The sequence below is a fragment of the Varanus komodoensis genome, unplaced genomic scaffold (assembly GCF_004798865.1).
Source record: "Varanus komodoensis strain SLA01 unplaced genomic scaffold, ASM479886v1 scaffold28, whole genome shotgun sequence".
Taxonomy (NCBI): domain Eukaryota; kingdom Metazoa; phylum Chordata; class Lepidosauria; order Squamata; family Varanidae; genus Varanus; species Varanus komodoensis.
In genome coordinates this window covers 98,395-122,501 of record NW_025335727.1, presented here as the reverse complement: position 1 = coordinate 122,501, position 24,107 = coordinate 98,395, and the positions used below count along the sequence as shown (strand labels likewise).

Sequence of the window (24,107 nt, the reverse complement as noted above, 5' to 3'; positions counted from 1 at the left end):
AAGAAAATGGGAAAATAAATGTTAGCATGCTGAGATTTGCTCATAATCGGGTGCTTGAATTTTTATGAACAACTCATTTTTTAGTATTATACTTTGTCAATAAACTTGTGCTCTTTATCTATTCTATTGTGCAACCTTTTCAGTACCCCATTTTCTTTCAAATAATTATTCCTTGTTTTTAATTCCTATATTGGTTTATTATGGCCAAGCACAAAATGTTGTAGTCAGATAAGATAGAGCACTAAGATTAGTTTAGGATGTTGACTTTATGAAAGCAGTTATGTTGCATCTTCTTATATTTCTTGGTCTGGCTTGGCCAACTGTTTACAGTGCTTCCTCATTATACCATCTTCAGTCTGTCTGCTGCTGTCTTACTTTTCCCTTAAATAAGACCCAAAGAATTTATAACAAATGATTAGCTATATGAAATAGATACTTGTACTTCTACATACCTATTTTTACCATAATATTCTGCTACTAACACATCAAAGCAGCTGACAAAAGCAAAATAGAAATATTAATAAAATTCAAATAAAGCCTTCTATCAAGAGAGGAAGGCTCAGAGAACTTTGATTATTGGGCAGTAAAGAAATGTTAAGTATAAAGATCAATCAAAACATAAAATTATATTTAAAGAAAATAATTGTGCAAGTAAAGTAGCTGTAAGTATAGGAAATGTAAATTTCAACAGACCAGGAGGCCCAAATCATTTGCCTGCCTATTCCAGAGACTGTGTACCTTTTCCAAGGCTTGGCCATGCCAAATTAATATTAAAAGTATTTCAAGGAAGATTTTTTTTTTTTTTTTTTAGTAAGGCACTATGAACTGAGACTCCTTCATCGATCACTGCCTTGTCCTGGCGAAGGGGCTTGCGTAGCTCAATGAAGCTATGAGCTATGCTGTGCAGGGTCACCCAAGATGGACAGGTCATAGCAGAGAGCTCTGACAAAATGTGATCCACCGGAGAAGGAAATGGCAACCCACTCCAGTATCTTTGCCATGAAAACCCCATGGACAGTACCAAAAGGCAAAAAGATATGACGCCGGAAGATGAGCCCCTCAGGTCGGAAGGTGTCCAATATGCTACTGGGGAAGAGCAGAGGGCTAGGACTAGTAGCGCCAGAAAAAATGAAGCGACTGGGTGAAAGCCAAAAGGACACTCAGTTGCTGATGTATCTGGTGATGAAAGCAGAGTCCAATGCTGCAAAGATCTATACTCCAAAGGAACCTGGAATGTAAGATCCATGAATCAAGGCAAGCTGGATGTGGTCAAACAAGAGATGACAAGACTGAACATCGACATCTTAGGAATCAGTGAACTAAAATGGACAGGAATGGGTGAATTTAATTCAGATGACCATCAGGTATACTACCGCAGGCAAGAATCCCTAAAAGAAATGGAGTAGCCTTCATAGTCAATAAAAGAGTAGGAAAAGCAGTACTGGGATACAACCTCCAAAATGACAGAATGATCTCAGTTCGAATCCAAGGCAAACCATTCAACATCACAGTAGTCCAAGTCTATGCCCCAACCACTGGTGCTGAAGAGGCTGAAGTTGACTGGTTCTATGAAGGCCTACAACACCTTCTAGAATTAACTCCAAAAAATGATGTCCTTATCATCATGGCGGATTGGAATGCTAAAGTAGGAAGCCAAAAGATAACCGGAATAACAGGCAAGTTTGGCCTTGGAGTACAAAATGAAGCAAGGCACAGGCTGGTAGAATTTTGTCAAGAGAATACGATGGTCATAGCAAACACTCTTTTCCAACAACCCAAGAGATGACTCTACATATGGACATCACCAGACGGTCAACACAGAAATCAGATTATGTGCTCTGCAGCCAAAGATGGAGAAGCTCTATACAGTCAGTAAAAACTAGACCAGGAGCTGACTGTGGCTCAGATCATGAGCTTCTGGTTGCAAAATTTAGGCTTAAGATGAAGAAAGTAGGGAAAAGCACTAGGCCACTCAGGTATGACCTAAATCATATCCCTGATGAATATACAGTAGAGGTGACAAATAGATTTAAGGAATTAGATCTGATAGACAGAGTGCCTGAAGAACTATGGACGGAGGTTTGCAACATTGTACAAGAGGTAGCAACTAAAACCATCCCAAAGAAAAAGAAATGCAAGAAAGCAAAATGGCTGTCTGAGGAAGCTTTACAAATAGCTGAGGAAAGAAGGGAAGCAAAAGGCAAGGGAGAAATAGAAAGATACAAACAATTGAATGCAGAATTCCAGAGAATAACTAGAAGAGATAAGAATGCCTTCTTAAATGAACAATGCAAAGAAATAGAAGAAAACAATAGAATAGGGAGGACCAGAGATCTCTTCAAGAAAATTGGAGATATGAAGGGAACATTTCATGCAAAGATGGGCATGATAAAGGACCAAAATGGCAGGGACCTAACAGAGGCAGAAGAGATTAAGAAGAGGTGGCAAGATAACACAGAAGAACTATACAAGAAAGAGGTTAACATCCCTGATAACCACGATGAGGTGGTCACTGACCTCGAGCCAGACATCCTGGAATGTGAAGTCAAATGGGCCGTAGGAAGTCTGAGCAACAACAAAGCTAGTGGAGGTGACAGTATTCCAGCTGAGCTATTCAAAATCCTAAAAGACGATGCTGTAAAAGTGCTACACTCACTATGCCAGCAAATTTGGAAAACTCAACAGTGGCCACAGGATTGGAAAAAGTCAGTTTACATTCCGATCCCAAAGAAGGGCAATGCCAAAGAATGTTCAAACTACTGCACCATTGCACTCATTTCACATGCTAGCAAAGTGATGCTCAAAATCCTACAAGCTAGGCTCCAGCAGTATGTGGACCGAGAACTACCAGAAGTACAGGCAGGACTTCAGAGAGGGAGAGGAACTAGAGATCAAATTGCCAACATATGCTGGATCATGGAGAAAGCTAGGGAGTTCCTGAAAAACATCTACTTCTGCTTCATTGACTATACTAAAGCCTTTGATTGTGTGGATCACAACAAATTGTGGCAAGTTTTTAAAGAGATGGGAGTACCAGACCATCTTATTTGTCTTTCGAGAAACCTATATGTGGGTCAAGAAGCAACAGTGAGAACTGGACACGGAACCACTGATTGGTTCAAAATTGAGAAAGGAGTTCGGCAAGGCTGTATACTGTCACCCTGTCTATTTAACTGATATGCAGAGCACATCATGAGAAAGGCGGGGCTAGATGAATCACCAGTTGGAATTGAGATTGCTGGGAGAAATATCAACAACCTCAGATATGCAGATGATACCACTCTCATGGCAGAAAGTGAAGAGGAACTAAAGAGCCTCTTGATGCGGGTGGAGGAAAGCACAAAAGTTGGCTTGAAACTCAACATTAAGAAAACTAAGATCATGGCATCTGGTCCTCTCACTTCCTGGCAAATAGATGGGGAAGAAATGGAGGTAGTGACAGATTTTATTTTCCTGGGCTCCAAGATCACCCCAGACAGGGACTGCAGCCAAGAAATTAAAAGATGCTTGCTCCTGAGGAGGAAAGCTATGGCAAATCTAGACAGCATGCTAAAAAGCAGAGACATCACCCTGCCAACAAAAGTGCATATAGTCAAGGCTATGGTTTTCCCAGTTGCAATGTATGGCTGTGAAAGCTGGACAATTCCAAGGAAGGCTGAGTGCAAAAGGACTGAGGCCTTTGAATTGTGGTGCTGGAGGAGACTCCTGCGAGTCCCTTGGACCGCAAGGAGATCAAACCAGTCAGTCCTAGAGGAGATCAACCCTGACTGCTCTTTAGAAGGCCAGATACTGAAGATGAAAATCAAATACTTCGGTCACCTAATGAGAAGGAAGGACTCCCTGGAGTAGAGTCTAATGCTGGGAACAATAGATGGCAAAAGAAGAAGGGGATGGCAGAGGATGAGGTGGCTGGATGGAGTCACTGAGGCAGTTGGTGTGAACTTAGGTGGACTCCGGGAGATGGTGGAGGACAGGAAGGCCTGGAGGAGTGTTGTCCATGGGGTCGCGATGGGTCGGATACCACTTCGTGACTAACAACAACAATGAACTGAGAAGCACAGGCATCCCTCTTATGGCAGTTTTATACACATTTACTCAGTAGTCATACTGCTTTAGTGGGCTCTACTTCCCATGTACATTGGCACAGAGTTACAGTTTAAATCTCTTAACAGTACAATTTTATGCACAGTTACTTGGATAACATGTTCACAATCCAAAGCTTATACACTGGGTTGCAGCTTCATGGACTCATAGCCAGTGTGTGGGAAGAACCTCCCCCCCACCTCACTCCCAAATATCTTCTATTGTTCCGTATAGAAATGTAAGAAATAAATAGGCTACCCCAAGTTTCCCCCACCTTTTCCTGCTAGACCTCTGTGGTTAATTGAAGGTTTTTCCACATACAAGTCGCAATGATACCATACAATAGAAACTGCAATGAGGTGGTAACTGTTAAAGGTTAACTCTAAAATAAAGGGGTCACATCACCCCCAAAATACACATAGGGCACAATCCTATGCGTGGTTAGATATAGAATCATAGAAGGGCTGGAAGGGGCCAAGGCAGCCACCGAGTCCAAACCCCTTCTGGGGCAGGACACCAGTTACTGGACACCTCTCAGATAGCTGCTCCAACAACTCCTCGTAGGGCTGGCAGCAGCATCCTTTTGTTGAGCCCCTTTTCTGCCCGTACGTGCCTAGGATTCGAGGCATAGGACTCTTCTTCTTGTGCAACCATGTCCAGGATTGTAATTGTGGGCTTTCTCGGTCTAAGCATGTCTGAATAGTCCTTCAGGGTCGCTTTCTCGGCAAAGCGCCCCTCCTCACAATACGCTTGGCCACCAATGAGGGGGTTAGCAGGGCTGATGCTGACAGAAAACAAACAAACAACGGCAAAGCCGGCACTTTTAGACCCCAGCCCGCGTTGTTTTTCCTTTCCTTTTTCTCCTGGTGCCTGGAGAGGGGGCACCACCGGACTGGCGCAACCCCAAGGAGCCCGGCAGCTCCCGCCCGGCCGCGCCCGCTTCGCGCCACTCGAGCCCCTCTGGCAGCCGCCGCCCGTTTCCCGCCCAAAAACGCAGCAACGTTCGACGCGGGTGGAGGGGCAAGAGGAGCGCCAGGCGCGCGTTCCGCGCAGGGTCTCTGCTTCCCTCCACTGCGCATGTGCGGCTTCTCGACGCTCCCCCGTGTGGAGGAGGAGGAGGAGGAGCCAGGAGGCGGGGGGTGCCCCCTCTTGTGCGGGCGCAGCGCGCGCTGCCCTGGGCTTCCCATTCCGGCTTCCGGGCGGTTCCCAGGACGTGGCTCTCGCCTTTGGCGCGCGCGGGCTTTTGTGCTCGGTGCACAAAAGAGGTAAGCGGAGCCTGCACGTGCGTCTGTTCTTTCCAGGAGGGGGCGGCCCGCCTCCCCCGTCCTTCCTCTTCCTTCTTTCATAGTTAAACTAAGGAGATTCGCAGGACTCACCAGTTTGCACTAGCTTTAAAGGAGGGCTGGACAGTGTCGAATTTCCAATGTTTGCTAGTCCTGGTGACTACAAGTTAGCTCCAGTGTTGCAGGCAATGTGCCTCTGTACACCACTTGCTGGGGAACATGGGTGCGAGGATGCTGGTGCACTCAGGTCTTGTTGGAGGGTTCCCCACGGGCAGCTGGTTGCCCACTATGTGAACAAAATGCTGGACCCGATGGAGCCTTGATCTGAGCTAGCTTGTGTTTCTTCTGCTCTCCTCCTTGTTTGTGCTTTTTGGCCCTGGCTACAGATCTGTCTTTGATCCTCTTCTCGCTAAGTGGTTACGCTTAAGTACCACCTGGAGGAGAATTGGGCTTTCTGTCGTCTCCTCTGTTTTTGGCAATTTTTGGGGCCCCCCGACGGGGATGAAACGTCTTTGCAGGTTTATCTTTTGTCCTGTTGTGGTAATGCTATTATAGGATCTTTAAGGCGTCGAGGCAGGTTTAAGTTCTGCTCGTCGCATTCCCACCATCCTGTTAAAAGAATTTTGCTGAGCTGGAAAAAATGTAGAGAAGAACAACCTTAGTACCAAGAATCTTGAGCCATATTATGTATGAGGAAACACTTGGGACGCTGGAATTAGGAAAAAAACAGGTTGGGAAAAATAAAACAGTGGCATGGAACTGAGTGTGGAGGAATTACTTGTTCATAATTTTAGAACTGGGAGTGATAATAAAACTGGCTGGCTGCTGTTACTGAGCAATCAAGAAAAACTTATTTGCTCAGCTCAGTTAACGAGTTTAGTTTTTAACAACATTTACATAGCGCTCCTTATTTGAAACAAATTCATGGTCACAAAATGGGCTGATGTCCCTTTGTTTAGCGGTTCATATCTCCCCCAAAGTTAAACCAGCCTTCCTCACCCTGGTGCTCTCCAGATGTGTTGGATTGCAACTCTTGGCTAGTTGGTGGTGGGAGTTGGAGTCTGAAAGATACGAGGACAGGACACCAGACTGGGAAAGCTGAGTTAAACATTCACGGAGGTCTGCTAACAGCTTTTGAATATGATACGTAAATGAACCTTCTTGCTCAAGTGCATTCTGCCCCTGAATGTCAGCTGGGGAAGGAAACTGAAGACACACTGGCTTGACTGCATGTCATGAGAACCCAGAATGTGACTGGTTGTTAACATCCAAAGCCTGTACCGTGGTTTATCTGTGGTTTGTTAACAGCAAACAACCCAGAAAGAGAACCTATGGTTTATGTTAAGTTGTGAACTCTGGGCTCTTCATGGTCACCAACGCATAGTTAAACCATAGCACAACTTTTGCACATAAAAATAGCCCCAACTTTCAACAACAGCCCATATTCAGCCCATGCTTAACTCATATCCTGGGTTCTTCTTTATGTGAACCAGGGCTTCCTAGAGGCATCTGGATGGCCACATGTGGAAACAGTGCTGGGTCGAGTTTTGCTCTGCTGCTGCAACAGGGCATTGCCTTCTAAACACCCGTTTCTGTTGGTGCTCCATTTATATAATATTTATTTTACTTCAAGCCCTTCTGGCATAGAAGGTTGCCCCTGATTGTGTCATGCAACCTAATATCTGTAAGTGGCCATTGCTTTGCACAGTCTCAGGGAACTGCTGGAGCAGCTTGCAGAGATATTTGTCCTGGCATGTCCAGGCAGCTGAAAACAGTTCTGATTTCGATTTGCTGTTCCCCTTTCAGCTGCAGCTAGACAGTGAAGGTTATTTCCAAGCAAGAGCTGTTTCTTCACAGGTTTCTTCTTCTGCACAGTGCTTATGAACATATGAGGAAGAGAGCAAGCTGTGGAGGCAGGGAGGGCTTTTCTTACTAGTCAATAAGCTTAGGCAGGAAATTTTTAAATTTATTATTTTCACTTGGGAAAAACCTACCGGGAGCTTTGTGTAACCTTAAAGCTCACCAGGATCTGGTATACCATATTGCTAATATTTTAAGGCTGCAGTTACATCAGGACTTACTGGGTGGGAGTGATCCCTATTGAACTCAATGGGACTGAGTGCTGAATAGACAAGGATCCGATTGAGCTGCAAACCTCAAATTTCCTCTCTTCCTTTAAGAACTGAAAGGGTCTGCAGCATCGTAAACTGTGTACCACACCGTGGTTTAGGCCGAGCAACTATGTGCTTGCCTTCCTCTGCATCCTTTCATTGCTCACAGACTGCATTCTGAACTCTCGTTGAAAGCTCTGTTTATGTGGAAGCATGTATTCGGCAAGGATGGGAAAAGCCGGGCTCTCCACTCTATGTACTTGGCTTTACTGGGTCAGGACAAATTGTGCACCCCTGAAATATCAGGGGTATGTTGTGGGGTGCTTCTGATTTGAGGGTGCCTCTGGAATTGCGGCCATGACTGCATCCTAACAGCCCACGATTGTGCAAAGAAAACCTGTACTGGTTCCTAGCTTGCTTCTAGGCACAACTCTGGATGCTGCTTTTAACCGTGAAAACTCTTGAGAGCAGAAGAGCAGCCATACTGGATCAGCCTAGGGTCCTACTGGTCTAGGCTTCCGCTCACACAGCGGCCAGCTAACTTCCTGTGCTTCCCAGCACCTGAGCCTGCAAGCTGTATGTCAAGAAATCGAAAAACACGGTTTTGCAAAGAGGGGCTGTCATGCATCTGCATTCATTATTGTGTACTGCTCTCATCTCAAGGTCAGAGCAGAACTCCTGGCCAGCTGAAATCATTTAGTCTCACTGACCAGTGAGAACTCCCAGTGTCTGTCCCAAAGCCTGAGGAACTAATCAGCCAGCATGCGTTTGGCCACAGAAGCTCACCTTCCTTCCACCAAAGGCCCTAGAATATCAAATTGGGGAGGCAACTGCTCTTCGCCTTTGCTATCTGTTGTTTTTATTTAGTCTCCAAATTCTTTTTGCCTTGTAGCTCTTGGTGTGGGCCCTGCTCTGTTTGAAGACCTGTACTCAAGTCAGGTTCAGTACCTTGGGGCTTGCCCTCAAGTGCCATTTCCAAAGGTGGCAAGATGGTTCTGTTTCCTTGTATATTGTGCCTTTTCCTTTGATAATGAAACTTGCCAACTTTTGTAATAGAAAAAAAGTGTGCTTTATCCCAGCTAAGCCTTTGCCCTAAGGCCAGAGCTTCCCTTTAGGTTATTGCTATTATTTAATGTTTCAGTCTAGGACTTTGCAGCAGAGCATGCACTGGCTTGTGCCTCGATTTCTTAAGCCTGAGGGAGTCCTGTAATATCTGAGAGTCTCCTGGCTCAGGCTGAATTTGACCTGAGGGCTGGTGGCACCCTAGTTTAGTAATTATGGAATGAACCTCCCAGGGAGGTTCACCTGACACCTACCTTGAACACCTTCTGTCACCAGATGAAGACCTTATTTTTATTTATTTATTATTTATTTATTTGGAACACTTGTATGCTGCCCCATTCACAAAAGCCTCGGGGCGGCTTCCAATACAAATAAATACTATACAATTACATTAAAAATCTGGAGACACCCCGGGAAGATATAAAATCAATAAATAAATTTAACAATTAAAATAACGTTTAAATAAAAAGGTCTTGGCCTGGTGCCAAAAAACAAATAACGACGGCGCCAGGTGGACCTCTCTGGGGAGCGCATTCCATAGATGGTGCGCCACCACAGAGAAGGCCCTCCTCCGGGTACTCACCCTCCTAATATCTTTCACGGAGGGTTCCCGGAGAAGGGCCTCTGCTGCCGATCTCAAGGGGCGGGAGGGCAGATATGGAATTTTTCCAGGAATTTTACAAGGAAGTTTAGTTTTAGCCTGTTATAAATTCTGCCTCCTAGTTCTCACTTTTATTTGGTGCTATATGCTGTATATCCTGGGCTCCAAGATCACCGCAGATGGGGACTGCAGCCAAGAAATTAAAAGACGCTTGCTCCTTGGGAGGAACGCTATGGCAAATCTAGATAGCATAGTAAAAAGCAGAGACATCACCCTGCCAACAAAAGTGCATATAGTCAAGGCTATGGTTTTCCCAGTTACAATGTATGGCTGTGAAAGCTGGACCATAAGGAAGGCTGAGCGCCGAAGAATTAAGGCCTTTGGATTGTGGTGCTGGAGGAGACTCCTGCGAGTCCCTTGGACCGCAAGGCGATCAAACCAGTCAGTCCTAGAGGAGATCAACCCTGACTGCTCTTTGGAAGGTCAGATCCTGAAGATGAAGCTCAAATACTTTGGCCACCTAATGAGAAGGAAGGACTCCCTGGAGAAGAGCCTAATGCTCGGAACAATTGAAGGCAAAGGAAGAAGGGGATGGCAGAGAGTGAGGTGGCTGGATGGAGTCACTGAGGCAGTTGGTGTGAGCTTGAGTGGACTCCGAGGATGGTGGAGGACAGGAAGGCCTGGAGGAGTGTTGTCCATGGGGTCGTGATGGGTCGGACACAACTTCATGACTGGCAACAGCAGCAAAGTAAGCTGTAAATCAGGTTGTCCTTGATTTATAGCAATCTTATGAATGAGTGTCCTCCAAGATGTCCAGCTCAGCTCCTGTAAACTGTAGCTTATTTTATGGAGTCAATCAGTCTCTTAATTGGTCTTCCTTTTTCCTTCTGCCTTCAACTTTCCCTAGCATGATTCTCTTCTCCAGGTCTCCTCATGTGTCCAAAGTTTGACAGCCTCAGTTTTGTCATTTTTGCTTCCAGCAAATGTTCTGGCTTGATTTGATCTAGGACATACTTGTTTGCCTTTTCGTTGGTCCAGGATATTCACAAAGCTTTCCTGCAGCACCATGTTTTGAATTCATCCATTTCTTCCTGTCACCTTTCTTTACTGTCCAGCTTTCACACTCACACATTGTGATTGGGAATGCCATCCTGTGAATGATCTTACCCTTGGTCTGCAGTAAAACATCCTTACACTTGTTGATCTTTACTGGTCCCTTCATTGCAGCCCTTCCAATCTCAGTCTTCTAATTTCTTGGCTGTACTCTCTCTTTGAAGTGATAACTGGGCCAAGGTATGCAAAATCTTTCACAATGTCAATTTCTTTATTTTTGACATGAAAAGTGTGTAATTCTTCTCTAGTCATAATCTTTTTGTTCTTAACATTCAGCTGCAGGCCTTCTTTTGTACTTCCTTCATTTCCTTTAGGAATAGTTTACTTTATATTTTAGTCTTAACTAAATTTAAGTTTATTTAACTGTACTGTTTACCTTTTTCTGCATTTTACATTGTTGTGAACCACCCACACAGGTTTAGCTATTGGCTGGTATGAAAATGAATGAATGAATGATTTCTTGCTTTTGCTGCTGGGATGTCTCTGTTCTTCCCTTTATATAGTATATAGTCATTGATCTTTTTATCTTCAATGAATTTGTCTAACCATCTTCCATGTTGGCTGCTCTTACTGCATTTTGTGGTAGCAAATTCCATAGCCTCAGTCCTCCCGCACCCCATGTTTGGCAATCCAACCTGACATATGTTTCTCTGTGTGATACTTTGATTGCAGCTTAAATTGCTGGTTTCTCTAGCAAATTGCTAGAAACATGTCGACAGGACACAGATACTAAGTTCTTAGTCACTATAAGGGATAGATATTGGTTGCTCCTTTTTGTTCATAATAATGAAATTTCTGAATGAGCCAAACTCTGCACCCAGTGTCCCATTCTATGGATGGTGGTGGTTGAGTTGGAGCAGGCTTACACTGTGTGTGTGTGTGTGCGCGCACACACACATACTTGCAGTCCTTCCTTTATCCTGCGGTTAGTTGGTGTCTGAATCCATTACTCATCACAGTTTGTTACTGAGCTGATTAAATTGTGTATTTCGTTGCCCTGTGCTTACCAAAGGCAGCTTCTGCTACGGTTTGCACTGCACGCTTTTAGTCGTGGCTGCATGACACAACACAGTTCACAATGAGTTATTTAAACCATTGTGAGCTGCAATGCATGCGAGCTGCAAATCTTTATCTACAACTCCCCCCCCCACATTGGGGGTGATGATTGTTGTTGTTGTTGTTGTTAATAATAATAATAACAACTTCATTTTAATACCTCTCCATAGCTGAAGCTCTCTGGGCGATTTTCAGCAGTGATAAAAACAATACAATACCATAAAAACAAAATGAATTTAAAATAGGGTATAAAAGCATGCAGTAAAAAGACCCTGCATAGGAAAAGAATACTTGGATAATCCCATCAGGTAATCAAGATTTTTCAAGGCCTGCACTTAAGAAAATGGCAAGTTTGGCTCCAGGTGGGCTGCAGGGGGGGTTCGGGGGGGGTCTACCACAGAGAAAGCCTTCTCCCTTGTTGCCACCCTCTGAGCCTCCCTTGGAGTTGGCATTTGGAGTAAGTCCCCAGAGGTTGAACATAGTGTCTAATGGAGAGGCACTTTGACGGGTACTGGAGTCCCAGGTTAAATCCAGCACCTTCAGGTGAGACTGGAAGCATACAGGTAGCCAATGCAAGAGGGCCAGAACCTGTCTTATTAGACCTACAGGTCTCAGTTATTAATCTGGTAGCTGCATTCTGCATGAGCTGTATTCAGAGGCAGCCCCACACAGAGTGCTTTGCAGGAATCTAATTTAGAGATCACCAGAGCATAGATTACTGTCCCTGTACAGGTGGGGGCGCAGCTGGTAGAAGGCACTCCAAGCCATCAATGCCACCTGAACCTCAAGTGACAAAGATGGATCAGGCAGCTCTCCCAAGCTATGGACCTGCTCCGGGGGGAGTGTGACCCCCGTCTAGAACAGGTTGAACACCCCCTGTCCAGTCAAAGGAAGCAACCACAAACAGCATATTTGTTTTACCTGGATATATTGTGCCAAAGATGGGCAATTTGCATAACCAGTGGTGAGAAATTGTGGGAGTTGCGGGCAAGTTGCCTGCCTCTGATTTAGAAGGTTGAGGGTGGTGTTTGTGTTTGCTTAAATGAATGAGAAAAGGCAAGGGGTGGGGTGGGGGGTCTGTTGTATGGAACAGTTCTGTGGTACAGCAGATTATTTCTATATTGATTGTGCTGAAAACATTTTCCTTTAATTGCAGGGAAGGCAGGCAACCAGTAGAAAAGAAAAAAAACCATCCATACTGAACTGGAGCATTTTAAAGTGGAAGCAGCTGCATCTGAAACACTGTTGGAAAAAATCTGTCTAAAACAATGTAAGCACAACTGGGGAGAATGGGATTAGCTGATGTGCCATTTCCCTCCATAGAATCCTTACCCCACCCAACTCTAGTACAAAACAACTCCATACATCCCTGCAGGGATGCTTACAGTTCCCCTGGAACATTGATTGCCCAGTGAAATGATCAATTTCCTTTCTTTTGTTTCAAATGTTTTTGAGTGGTTGTTGCCTGCCTGCTGTCCTTGGATTTCTGAATTGTGGGTGTGTGAGAAAGAGAGAGAGACAGAGAGAAGGATTAAGGCAGGCTTCCTCAGATTGCAGGCCGTCTTTTGGATTGCAGTTCCAGCACCTGGAGGGCATCAGGTTTGAGCCAGTGACTCCACCTTTCCTGCTCTGGACAGCTGACTTTGCCTTTTATACAGTCAGGGCCTTGGGCTTGAATTTGAAAGGTGGAGAGATGTCACAAGCTGGAAACTGCCATTTACCTGGTCAGGCAGTTTCTGTTTGGTCGATTCCAAGGACTGAGAACCCAGTGTCCTGCAGATATTTTGGACTACAGCTTTCAGAGTGTCTGACCATTGGCCGTCCTGATTGGGGCTGATGGGAGTTGCACTCCAAAACATCTGGAGGGAGTTGCCTACCCCTGATCTGTCCTGATTGCCAGCAGCCTTCAGGGTCTTGGGCAGAATTGTTTCCCATCACCTGCTGCTGCATCCTGTAGATACCAGAAGTTGGTCATGGGGACCTTTGCTGTGCGGAGGAGCAACTTTGGTACTGAGCTGTAGACACTGAGATAGTAACTTAGTTACTATCTTTGAGAATAATTATTAAGATTCTGTTTCTGTACCACCCAAAAGCCAAAGCTCTCTGCGTAGTTCACCACAATTTCTCAAAAATACAAAAAAGAGATACCATAAAAATACAGATATAATAAAAACACAATCTAAAATGACAGTATACAAGTTTAAAGCAGTTTAAAATTCCAATACAAGCATGTAAAACAGTTGGAGCATGTAAAACAATTTCTGTAAAGCCAGGAGGGTTCAGAAGGAGGTCGTCTGTGGTTCCATCCCGAGTGTCTCCAGTGAAGGCTGAAAAATGCTGCCTGAAATTCTGGAAAGGCAGTTACTGCAAAGTGACAAGATGGACTTAATGGTTAGTGGTTCCTGGTTAATGCTGCCCCCTCAAGAGCGTCTGCTTCATGGCATGCACTGATCTTGCCTCTCATTTTAGAGTCCCAGCTGTTGCAAAAAGCATCCATCTATCTAGTAGATTTATATCCCACCTTTTTTATTGCAAAGAAAGCAGCTTATGTCTTTCTCCTCCTGCTGTTCTCAATCTCATCCCAAGAACAACCTTGTGAGGTAGGTTGGGCTGAGAGTCTGGCCCAACATCAGCTTGTTGATTCCATGGCTGAGCAGAGACTAGAATGCAGATCACCTCAGTCCCGTGTTCTTAACCACTGCACCGCAGTGATGTAGTGAATATACAGTGAACAACACTGTACATGTCAAATCTGACAGGATGAGTACCCATCGCCTTACTATTCAGATCCTACTGTTCTTTCTGCATTTGAATGAATATCCCAAAGTTGTTCATTTACCTGGGTACTTATTTAGAGATACGGAGTGCTTAAACAAATGTATGTAGTTGGAACATCTTTTTCTCCTTTCTAAAAATAGTACTGTTGCGAACACATATTGTGAATGGATATCGTTTCTGTGTTCTTTGTTGTTGTTAGTTGCTCTTCCCCCCCTTGTTTTGTAATACTTGCAAAATAACAAAAAGACAGATTTCTCTGCCCCTGATCTGTTTAACAGAATGTCTGAACCTGCCCATGGAGGCTCCTTTGAGCTTCCAGTGAACATGCAGGTGGGTCTGGTGGACACATTTCCTGCATATGTACTAACTGAATAAGCAAGGCCTACTAATTGGCTGCTATAAAAACACCAACATTTTTAAAAAGTGGAGGATAGAAGACGATTCTAAACCCTTCAGGCTGTGATTCCTTTTGAGGGGCAGAAAACTTGCAGGTGTTTCTTTCAAATTATTTGTCTCTTCCTCCTCCCTCCTGTGTCCACAGAGTACAAACCTCTCAAATCCAAGACAATGGGCAGGCCCAGGAAAACCTCTGGCAATGTATCATCACCTCAGGCTGATGCCGCCGTGCCAAAAACAGCCCCGGCAACCCCGCAGTCTTCTGCCTCTTCCAAGACTGTTCCCACAAGCGGTAGAGCATCGCGTGCTCCTGCTTCCAGGAGTGAAGGTGGCAGGCAAGGGCAAGGGGTAAAGCCAGCCTGTGCCGCAAGTCCCAGAGGGACAGGACAGACTTGCCAAACGAGGTCCACGGTGGCATATGGTGCTGAGCAAGCAGATGCTAAGAGCAGCCGTGGAGCGAGATCCAAGACCGCAGCAACAGCTGGGGCAGCCCTGTCACATGCTGAGCCCCCCGCAAGCGCTGCTGGATCCAAAACCCAGAGCAAAGCTGCTAGGCCCCAGGGCAAAGCGAGTCTTCCCTCCCCGCTCCCAGCCACGAAAGTGGCTGAAATAGAGAGAGAGACACGGGGCCAGCGAGTAAACCCTGAATGGCACAAGTGGAGGGAAAACCGTATCACGGCCTCTGTGGCCCCCAAGATCGCCAACAGCAAGTTTGTGAATGGGCGGAGTTCCGAGGTGCCGAAGTCATACCTCAAGGCTGTGGTGGGACCCGGCTCCGCAGTGCAAACCCCAGCCATGTCCTGGGGCATCCGAAATGAGAAGAAGGCGGTTCAGGAGTACGAAGCGCTCAAGTCCAGCCAGTCCAAGACGCCAGTGAAGGTTGAGGACTGTGGGCTCTTCATTGACAAAGGGAACTCTTGGCTTGCTGCCAGCCCTGATGGCATTGTCCGAGAGGCTGATACTGGCGAAGAACTTGGCGTTCTGGAGGTCAAGTGTCCCTACAAGCACAGAAACAAGACCGTGACAGAAGCTTGCAAGGATAAAACCTTCTGCCTGGAGAAAGCAGGAGATTCCTACTCCTTGAAAAAAAGCCACCCCTATTACACACAGGTGCAGTGCCAGATGGGAGTCACTGGCCTTGACAAGGCGGATTTTGTGGTTCACACCAACAAGGAGACAGCAATCGCCCCCGTTGATTTTGACCCTGTTTTCTGGCAGGAGACGGTGCCCAAGCTGGAGAAGTTCTACACTGATGCCGTAGTCCCTGTTCTGGAGGAGAAGGAACGGGCTGCAGTCTGGGCAAAAGAGGAATGATTCGCAACATCCCTCTTCTAGTTGTGCCTTTAGCCTGCAATGTATTGCTTACCCCTTTCTGCTTTCTCACCCAGTAGTACAAGTCAACTCATTGCCCCTCTGCACCTCAAGCCAACCTTGGAAATAAAGAGGAGCCCAGGATTGCCTGCCATCTCGCTCCCCTGCCACTTGCCTGTCCGTGTTGCAGGAAGAAGGCCTCCGCGGCTGTTTATCCTTTGTCCATGTTGCATAAAAAGTAATGCTGTTTTTTCCCATGGCTGCCAGGCTAGGCAAGATTCAGTGTTGCTGTGTTGCCATTTCTTCTGCAGCAAGTTGGTTGTCCCAGCGGCTTGTCCATGCTTCCAGGGGCCAGGCAATGGGGATAACATGATGGGGGGAGCGGGAGAATGCACCGTAATGCCACTCACTCCACACAACTGGCAATTCCACAGAGGGCTTAACAGTTCCATGTCAGTTCTGATTGTAACTCAGCTTAAAGCTGGGACCTTGGGATGTTCTGATTTTTCTTATAAGGCAGAGCCATATTTGACAGGATGCTTATACTTCCGTCCTGAACCAATGCAAAAAGGTTTTGTTTTTCTCAAGAAATGACTCAGGTGATGTTTACTGAGCTGGATGGAAAAGAAATGGATGGCATGCAGTTAAAAGTCAGAGGTCTTGAGCGTAAATCAGGACCAACCTGAACTCTGCCGTTCATCTTAGGAATGGACTCCTGTGAATTGTGTGAAAGTTTAGCTCTGCACAAGGACATAGAAGCATAGAAGTTACTGATTACTCATTTAGCTATGAATCCTGCTGATATTGGCCAACAAATTAAAACCTTGTACACCCCTGCCATCCAGCTAAGAAGATAGGTTGCTCCTTTCCTGCATCCCAATGTCGATTTAGACATAGGGGGTTTCTTTGCTGCCATGTTAACTGAGAACTGCAGGAACATCTTGGTTTTTGAAGCCACCTGCAACTTGGGGAATAAAAAAATGTGTATTTAGAAAATCGTAATTATGTTTAAAATCTGCTTATGATCGTTGCATCTTTGTTTAGCACAGAAACTTAGTTCTTAGGACATAGAAAGCCAGCCAAATTGTAGAGCTTGATTGCTGTTTTTGCCCAGTTTCTCTATGTAGAATGAAGTCTATGTCCAATAAAAGCATTCACTTAGCATAACCTTGTCCTGTGGCGTTGATACAGCTGGAAGATAACAAACTTGTGTGCTTTTACTAATAAAGCCTTCAGGTGTTCCTTCCTATCATATAGAAACGTGATTGGGGGAATGTGCTAGCAACAGATAGGGTGTGTCTCCCCCCCCCACCGTTTCAACACACAACACCCCCAAAGGGCTTAAGTCTTGGAAAGAGCAAATTTGCATGCCCAAGTATCTCTGCCAAAAAATGAGGTGGCTGACAATGAGGCACAAGATCAGAAAGCCAGATGGAAAAAAGCAGCTTCATTTTCCTGCCTTCTGGAAGCTCAGCCTGCTTCATTAGCTTTACTACATGTAATTCCTATTCAAATGCCGGAGCAGCAATCCTGCAGAAAGTTAACTGTTAAATTAAAACTGATCTGGAATCATTGAATGCCAGGTCTAGCTTAAGAGGGGGTGGCTTGTCAGAGTCACAAGTGCTTCTTACATTGTTGATCTAAGAAAATACGTGCCCAAGGTTTGTCTCTGAAACAGAGAACTGTGTTAGCCAACATTACACAGCCACAGACCAGTCAGCATGTGTATTGACAAGTAAATAAGTAGAAAGCATTACTTTAATGATTAAAGGTAAAACGAACAAGTACTAAACACAAGGCAGCAGTGAAGCATCAACATGGGTTTTGCAAAGACCAGTTCTAGAGTGCCGGCACGCCAGACAACGGGCAGTGGTTTGTGCACTTGAGCTTTCCACACAAGTAACAAAATTTCTGATCTTCTGATTGTTGTGTTGGGAGTCACCCTGTCCGGACCATGGCTGCAGCAGCAGTCAAACTCTTAAGCTGAAGCAACCACTAAGATCTGGACTGCCTGATGCAACCAGGGTCTCCAGCACCTGGGGCACATTGTTTTGAAGGTTTGGACAGTCAACAAAGTGACAAGAGTGGAGTGGTCTTCCAGTCCAGTCGCTCCTTGAACAGGGCCATCTCCAAAACAAAGATGATCCCTGAGTGAAGGTTCTGGGTGTCTTCGTATTATCCAGTGGAGCTGCCCGTAACTCCCTGGACTCAGAATTGTGGGCAACCAGAGGAATGTGGGAGTGTCCCTCGCCCTCCAAAGTGCCTAGCTCCCCCTCTTTGTACTCCTCTTCACATGAGCTGCCCTCAAAACAGGCTCAGCTTTCATTGCACTGAAGCAAACAGAATGAAGACACAACCGATTAAAAGTATTTTTTTATTCCATACATAACACTCTAGACACTCAGCATAGAGCAAGGACCAGAATACACTACATCTGTAATAGAAAGTGACTAACTATAAAAGTGTAAACACTTTGAGGGGACAGAGGGCTACTGACTGAATCATGGGGTCGCCCCCTAAATTCACATACAGCATGGCAGAGCAGTCTGTCTTAAGTAGGCCAAGACCCATCTCAAGCCACGGTAAGTCCCTTGCACTATGAAAATAGGGCTGAAGGTACAAGCACGGCCCAATATGATGTGTGTGTATCGGATGCGATAAAGGCACATGGGTCCAATTGAAGAGGCTCCACAGACTCGTTACAGAGTGCAGGTAGACCAGTCTTCTCCTAAAACAATCATTAGTTTGCTGGCATGACTTCCCCAAGAACAAACAGTAATAGTTTGCATAGCAGACAGATCCCGTTCTTCCGGCATTCCCCATATTTCAACTGGGTGAAATACCAGCAGTGTGAGCAGCTTGAAAATAAAAGCAGGACCCAATCTACTTCTTCACTGCGGCTCACTAGCTCGCTCTCCTTCAGACTCTAAAATTGGGGAGGGCAACCTCTGGCCTGCGGAGGGTTGAGCACCTTCTGCCCTCCCCAAACCTCGGCAGGGGGTGGGAGGAAGGAGAGTCCCCACCAGAGGGAGGGTCTGGTGCAGAGAGAGATCTCTTTATCCGTTTCTTTGGAGACGTGCTGGGGATCTCCCCACACCTCTCGGCCAGGACTGGCAGAAGCCAGCTCATGCAAGCGCTGGCAGAGTCTTTCCCTTGCTGCATGTGCCCCAGCTGGGGTGTGAGCGGGGCAAGGAAGAGTGGCCTGGCTCAGCGAGGGCTGGCAGGGCCGGACTCACTTCTCTGTGCCTCTGCAGGAGGTTCTCTGTGGTTTTTAAAAAGTAGGTGGGCAGTTGACATCACGAGGAGTCCCCCGCCAGGACTTCACTGGCTGGGATGATCCAGGGTATAATCAGGTCCCTGGACCAAGAGCGGCTGCCTTCCCATCCACCCCGCTGGTACTAAAGTCTCCGGAGCAGCCCCCCCCCCCCCACCACTCCTGCCAACAACTTTAGGGTACAATCCTACACCTGTTTAAGCAGAAAAGATTCTTACAACATCCAGGATTCCTGAAGTATGGTTGCCTGGAGAAAGGTGAACATTGTAGGACTTCCTCCCCACACCCCTTACCATGTATAGGGTTACACCCAGCCTCTTCCCACAATCCTGCGTTTCCTTTAAAAAGTAGTAGTGCAACAGCAAGTCATGAGTGGGTGATTGTGGAGTAAGCACAGCTAGACACTTTCTAGGAATCTGTTTACAAAGTATTTACAGTAAGCAAATATTGCCACCACACTCCAGTTAGTAGCTAGCCTAGAACTGGAATACCACAGTCTCATGGCAGGAACTAGGAGCCGTGACCACAGCACAGAGGTTTTGCTCCATGGTGCTTTTCGTGATAACAGGGAAAGCAGACCTGCTGTTCGGCCGTCACGACGTTCCCTCCCAAGCAGTCTGCAGAGGAAGACAACTGCCCTGTTTCGTATGTGCTTTACTGTACTGATTTAGGGTTCCAGGGGCTTCCCAGCTGATTTCCCAAGGCGCCATTCAGGTCTAGGGGCAAGGGAACAACCAGAGACACCCTGGGGCATAGCCATTCAAATTTAAAGTGAGCAGCTTCTGTACCGCAAAAGTACCGACTTTGGGCCAACTCCGGGTAGGTTGTTGAGGAAAGGCACCAGTCCCTGCCTGCACAAGGCAAAGAGGCTTCTGGCTGACTTTAGTGCACTGTGCACTGGAAACCAGCCACTCGTGTCTGCCAGGCACCTTTGCAACTGCTGCTCTAGTGTAACCCTGAGATCTCGACAGCACAGTTTACAGGCCCTTGTGAGAAGACAATGCGTTGTTCCCCCCCCGCCCCAAATCTCGAGCGAGATGCACATTTCAGGCTTGGGACATGGGGGGTCCTCACATATTTCCCAGGGAAGTCCTTGCATTTTGATTGTCTTGCCAACAGGGACCCACAGCCCGAGCTTAGAGGGGACCCACCCCTTTGCCAAGCCAGAGTCAGTCGCAGAAGCGCTTGCGGGGGACGGTCCGGGCTCTGTTTGAACGGCGGATCTCCTGCTTTGCATCACGGCATCGCTGGCAGATGAAGATGTCAGGCACGTTGGATTTGCGTATCTTGGCACAGGAGAGGTGGATCCAAGTGGCACACTCACTGCACTCTATCATGGGTCTCCCAGCAAAAGGCTTTAGGCAGAAGCAAGTGATGAGATCCCAGGCGTCGTCTTCTGCAGGACACGGCACAGCGTTAGGAGCAGAACCACAACCGGTGTTCTGCACGCGAGTTGCTCAGGCCGCGTGCGACGCAGACCCCCGAGTGAGTCGGCTGCCCCCCACCCCCCAGTTGAGAGCCAGTTGGCCAAAACACATTTGCTCCCCCGTAATACCCCATGCTCTACTCACCATCTGTTTTGGTGTCCGAGGCTGCAGAAAACTCCTCGCACAAAGCTGTGGGAGGGAAAAAAGCGTAGATGAATAGCAGCCTCTGGCCTCTCTTCTCATTCCGTGCCGAGCAAGGCTTACAACACACTTCCTTGGGTATTACACTAAACTTCCCATCCCCCACCTGCCCAGGTACACACACTCAAAGCTCAGACTCTAGAAAGAGGCGCATGCAGCACTCCAATCCCCACAACGATTCAAGGCAGATTACTGGCACTTCCAGAAGTAAGGAACCCAGATACCCAGTGATGGGAAGAACTGCTGGAGACCCTGGAGATCAGCTCCACCTGACTCAGCAGTACTAGGTGGAACAGTGATTTGGATCTATAGCAGGCAGGTTGGCACATGCAAAGGAAGTGTCCCAAAGCGGTTTCTGCACACTTACTACTGAGCCGGGAGTCATCTCTTTTAAGTTCTCCCTCTCTGCTCTGCTCCGTGGTGTTCCAACAGGGAGGGCTGATCTTCTCCTCCTTGCTTGCGTCCAGCTCCTCAGGCTTCTCCACTGCCTGCGTCCCGTGGATCCAGTCCTTCTCCTTCATGCACTGCTCCAGAAGAGACTTGGGCTGGAGCTCTTCCCCCGGGAGAGAGGATTCAAGCTCCTCCGCTTTTCTGCTTGTCTCCTCTCCTGGCTCAGCCCCGTCCTGCTTAGAGTCCTTCATGCTCACTGGCATCACCCTCTTGTCCACCTCGTGGTCTAAGACGAGCTTCTTTGCCACTGGCTTCCTCTTCTTGGTTTGCTGGGGGCGGCTTGTGCAGAAACTGCTGGAAATATCGGAGCAGTTGAGCAGCAGTTCTCCAGCTCCCTTGCAAGTTGTGTTCTTTCTCCCTCCATCATCAGACAGCACCTGGGAGTCGCAAGACTGAGATGAGGGCCAGCAGTCACTGTCTTGGGTGCTGCCCGTGCTGTTCTGGGGGCTCATGTTGCCTCGATGGAGCCAGGGCTCATTCTGGAACAAGAGGAAAAAACAAGAGGTTTACATGGCTTCAGTCTTCCATTTGGAAGAGAACAGAAACTACCAGCAGGCAAGGCATGATGAAGTGATCTATGTTATTGTATTATTATATTTATATTCCTTTACACAATCTTCCTCTTCTCCATTTCAGCCTCACAACAACCCTGTGAGGCAGATCTAGCTGAGACTCTGCCACTGGTCCAAAGTCACCCGGTGAACCACATTGCTGAGTAGAGACCAGACCCTGAAGCTGCTAAACCCTCTGCCCAACAACCTCACCATTATACTCACACTGGATTTAGCTCTCCCATTAACAAACCGTAAGCCACCTTACCTCTTTTGGGTATGGGATGTAGCCTGCATAGGCCAGCACAAAGGTACAGAACTGGTTGAAGTCTTCAACCGTTCTTTGTCTTTTCTGTGGTGGCTGCAAAGACACAAACATTCAAGAATCAGAATCTCCGCTTGGTCAGATATGCACATTTAGCAAAACGAAACAGCCACACATAATTTTTGTCATTGCAATCTGGAATAGGCAAACTTTTTGCACCGCCGGAGCAATGGCGCACAGTATATACAATAGGACAACTTATGAAGGGAAGCCCAGATAACCCCCAGGGCGGCTGTCTTGAACAGGTTTGCGATGCACGTCTCACTCATCCCTTCTACGTCCCTCCACGCAAAACCATCACCATGTCTTTGGTCTGTGGTGATTGCTCAAAATCCAGTTTGCAGTAGGAACAAAGGAAACAGCCTTATACTGAGTCAGTATTTGACAAATTCTCCACGGCTTCAAACAGAAGTTTCCCCAGAGTAGCAGATACCACAGATGGAACCTGGGCCCTTCCACAGCCAAAATATGGGGCACACGCCTTTGCCTCAGAGCCATCAAGTACCTTAGCACAACACAGGGGAAGAGGACATGCAAACGAGGCTTGACTTGCCAAGCTTCCTGAGTTAGGGAGAGAATGCAGGGTGGTGCAGCTCCCTGCTCCCCATAACCACAGAAAGCGGCCAATTTTGTCTTTGAAAACCCAAAAGGAAGAACGACGAGATCCAGGGCTACATTTCAGAACAGCGGCAGACAAGCCCTCCAGGGAAAAGAATTCTCTTGCTGCTTGAGGAAGATAATAATAATAATAGCGTGGAAATGTCGAGACATCTCTCTGGAGATACCCTATCAGAGCAAACAAAGCAAAGGTAGCCTAGCCCTGCAGACAAAGGGAAGCCACACACAATCAACTTTCAGCCACAACAAGGCACACCGATCTGGGTGGCTTTCAAAGAGAACTGGGCAAAGCCATGGAGAACATGGCTAGCAGTTCATGGCTGCCAGTCTTGATAGCTCTATGGTAACACTAGTATCAGGAATAGGACAGCCATTCATGCCAGTTGCTGGGGAGCATGGGCCAAGGGGTGCTGTTGGGCGCAGGTGCTGCCTCCGGGTTTCCTGTGGGCAGCTGCATTGTGTGAACTCTCTCAGGGGAGTTGGGAACAGAACTGTCAGCATCTCCCAGCTGTGGCAGCTACTCAAGGAATGTCCAGTGGACCAGGGCTTCGTCGGTTGTCTCTCTGGGCCCTTGCAAGACTATGGAATGCAGGAATTCCCAAAAACAGCCACGGAGGAGGGGAATGCGTTCTTCTCAGGCAGTATCAAACACAATGAAGGGAATCAAATTGTCGCCCTAAATGGGCTGGAGGCTCGGCAGGCAAGCACCTCCACTCGAATGCTTCCCATCCAGGGCAACAGGTGAAGGCAGCACTCCTCGCGGCCACCCCTGTGCCGCATAAGCGACTACAGACCAGCACCACCAGTCTAGAAAAGGAGGGAAGCTACTTCTAGATATTAAATTTGGGGAGGGGCATTCTCAGACCAAGTCAATTAACCGGGAGAGTGAAATTAAAACCCAATCCGGGAAGCAGGTTTTCCCTTCGAGAGCAAGACCATATTCGCCTTTTCAGGAAGGGGCAGGGGAAGCAAGAGGGGCCGCGGCCCCAGCTTACTTCCGACCACCAAACCCATCCCCAAGGGGAGGGCCGTGCCCACAGAGCAGAGCGCCGAGGGACAACACCCTTCAGTGCCATCCTTGGGGCAGGTTACTGAGAGGGCGTGAGTTATGGGGGGCGGGAATCCGGGAGGACGAACTCTGGTCTGAATCTTGCACCCTGAAAAGCTCCAGGCAAAAAGCCGCGGGGGGTGGGGTGGGGGCAAAGAGCAACGCGCGTAGAAAAGACATGCACTAACGGGCTCTCCGACCCGGGGCGGGGGAGGCCCGGCTCCTCCTTATTTTCCCCTTCCCGCCCGCAAGGACAGCCTCCTCCATGCCTGACGCTTCCAGCTTCTGCACCGCTCTGCAAGAAGCCCCCCCGGCGCCCCCGGGGACCAGCAAGATCACTCCCACCCCTACCGATCGCTCCCAAGATGGCGCCTGCGCTGCCGCTGCCGTCCCGGGAGAAGACGGGGGAGGACCCCCCC

General features: G+C 47.3%; 2 protein-coding genes across 3 annotated transcripts in view; one reads left to right on the top strand and one right to left on the bottom strand.

Moving 5' to 3' along the window:
* The first annotated feature begins 5,271 nt into the window (after positions 1-5,271).
* On the top strand, positions 5,272-16,961 carry LOC123025682. Its single transcript, XM_044434650.1, has 3 exons — positions 5,272-5,348; positions 12,466-12,579; positions 14,629-16,961. The coding sequence occupies exon 3, from the start codon at positions 14,655-14,657 to the stop codon at positions 15,795-15,797; it is 1,143 nt and encodes a 380-aa protein (XP_044290585.1). The 5' UTR covers positions 5,272-5,348; positions 12,466-12,579; positions 14,629-14,654; the 3' UTR covers positions 15,798-16,961.
* Positions 16,962-18,154: 1,193 nt separating this feature from the next.
* Positions 18,155-24,107, bottom strand: part of LOC123025666 (PHD finger protein 23-like) — a 7,642-nt gene continuing 1,689 nt past the window's right edge. The window contains exons 3-6 of one of the 2 annotated variants that reach the window (XM_044434627.1): positions 21,966-22,058; positions 21,064-21,625; positions 20,640-20,684; positions 18,155-20,461 (exon numbers count right to left, since the gene is read on the bottom strand). In XM_044434627.1, the coding sequence (XP_044290562.1) occupies positions 20,238-20,461; positions 20,640-20,684; positions 21,064-21,625; positions 21,966-22,058 (924 nt within the window). In that variant the 3' untranslated portion in view covers positions 18,155-20,237. Of the gene's footprint in view, positions 20,465-20,639; positions 20,685-21,063; positions 21,626-21,965; positions 22,059-24,107 lie in introns of both variants that reach the window. The other variant, XM_044434626.1, reaches the window with a different exon arrangement.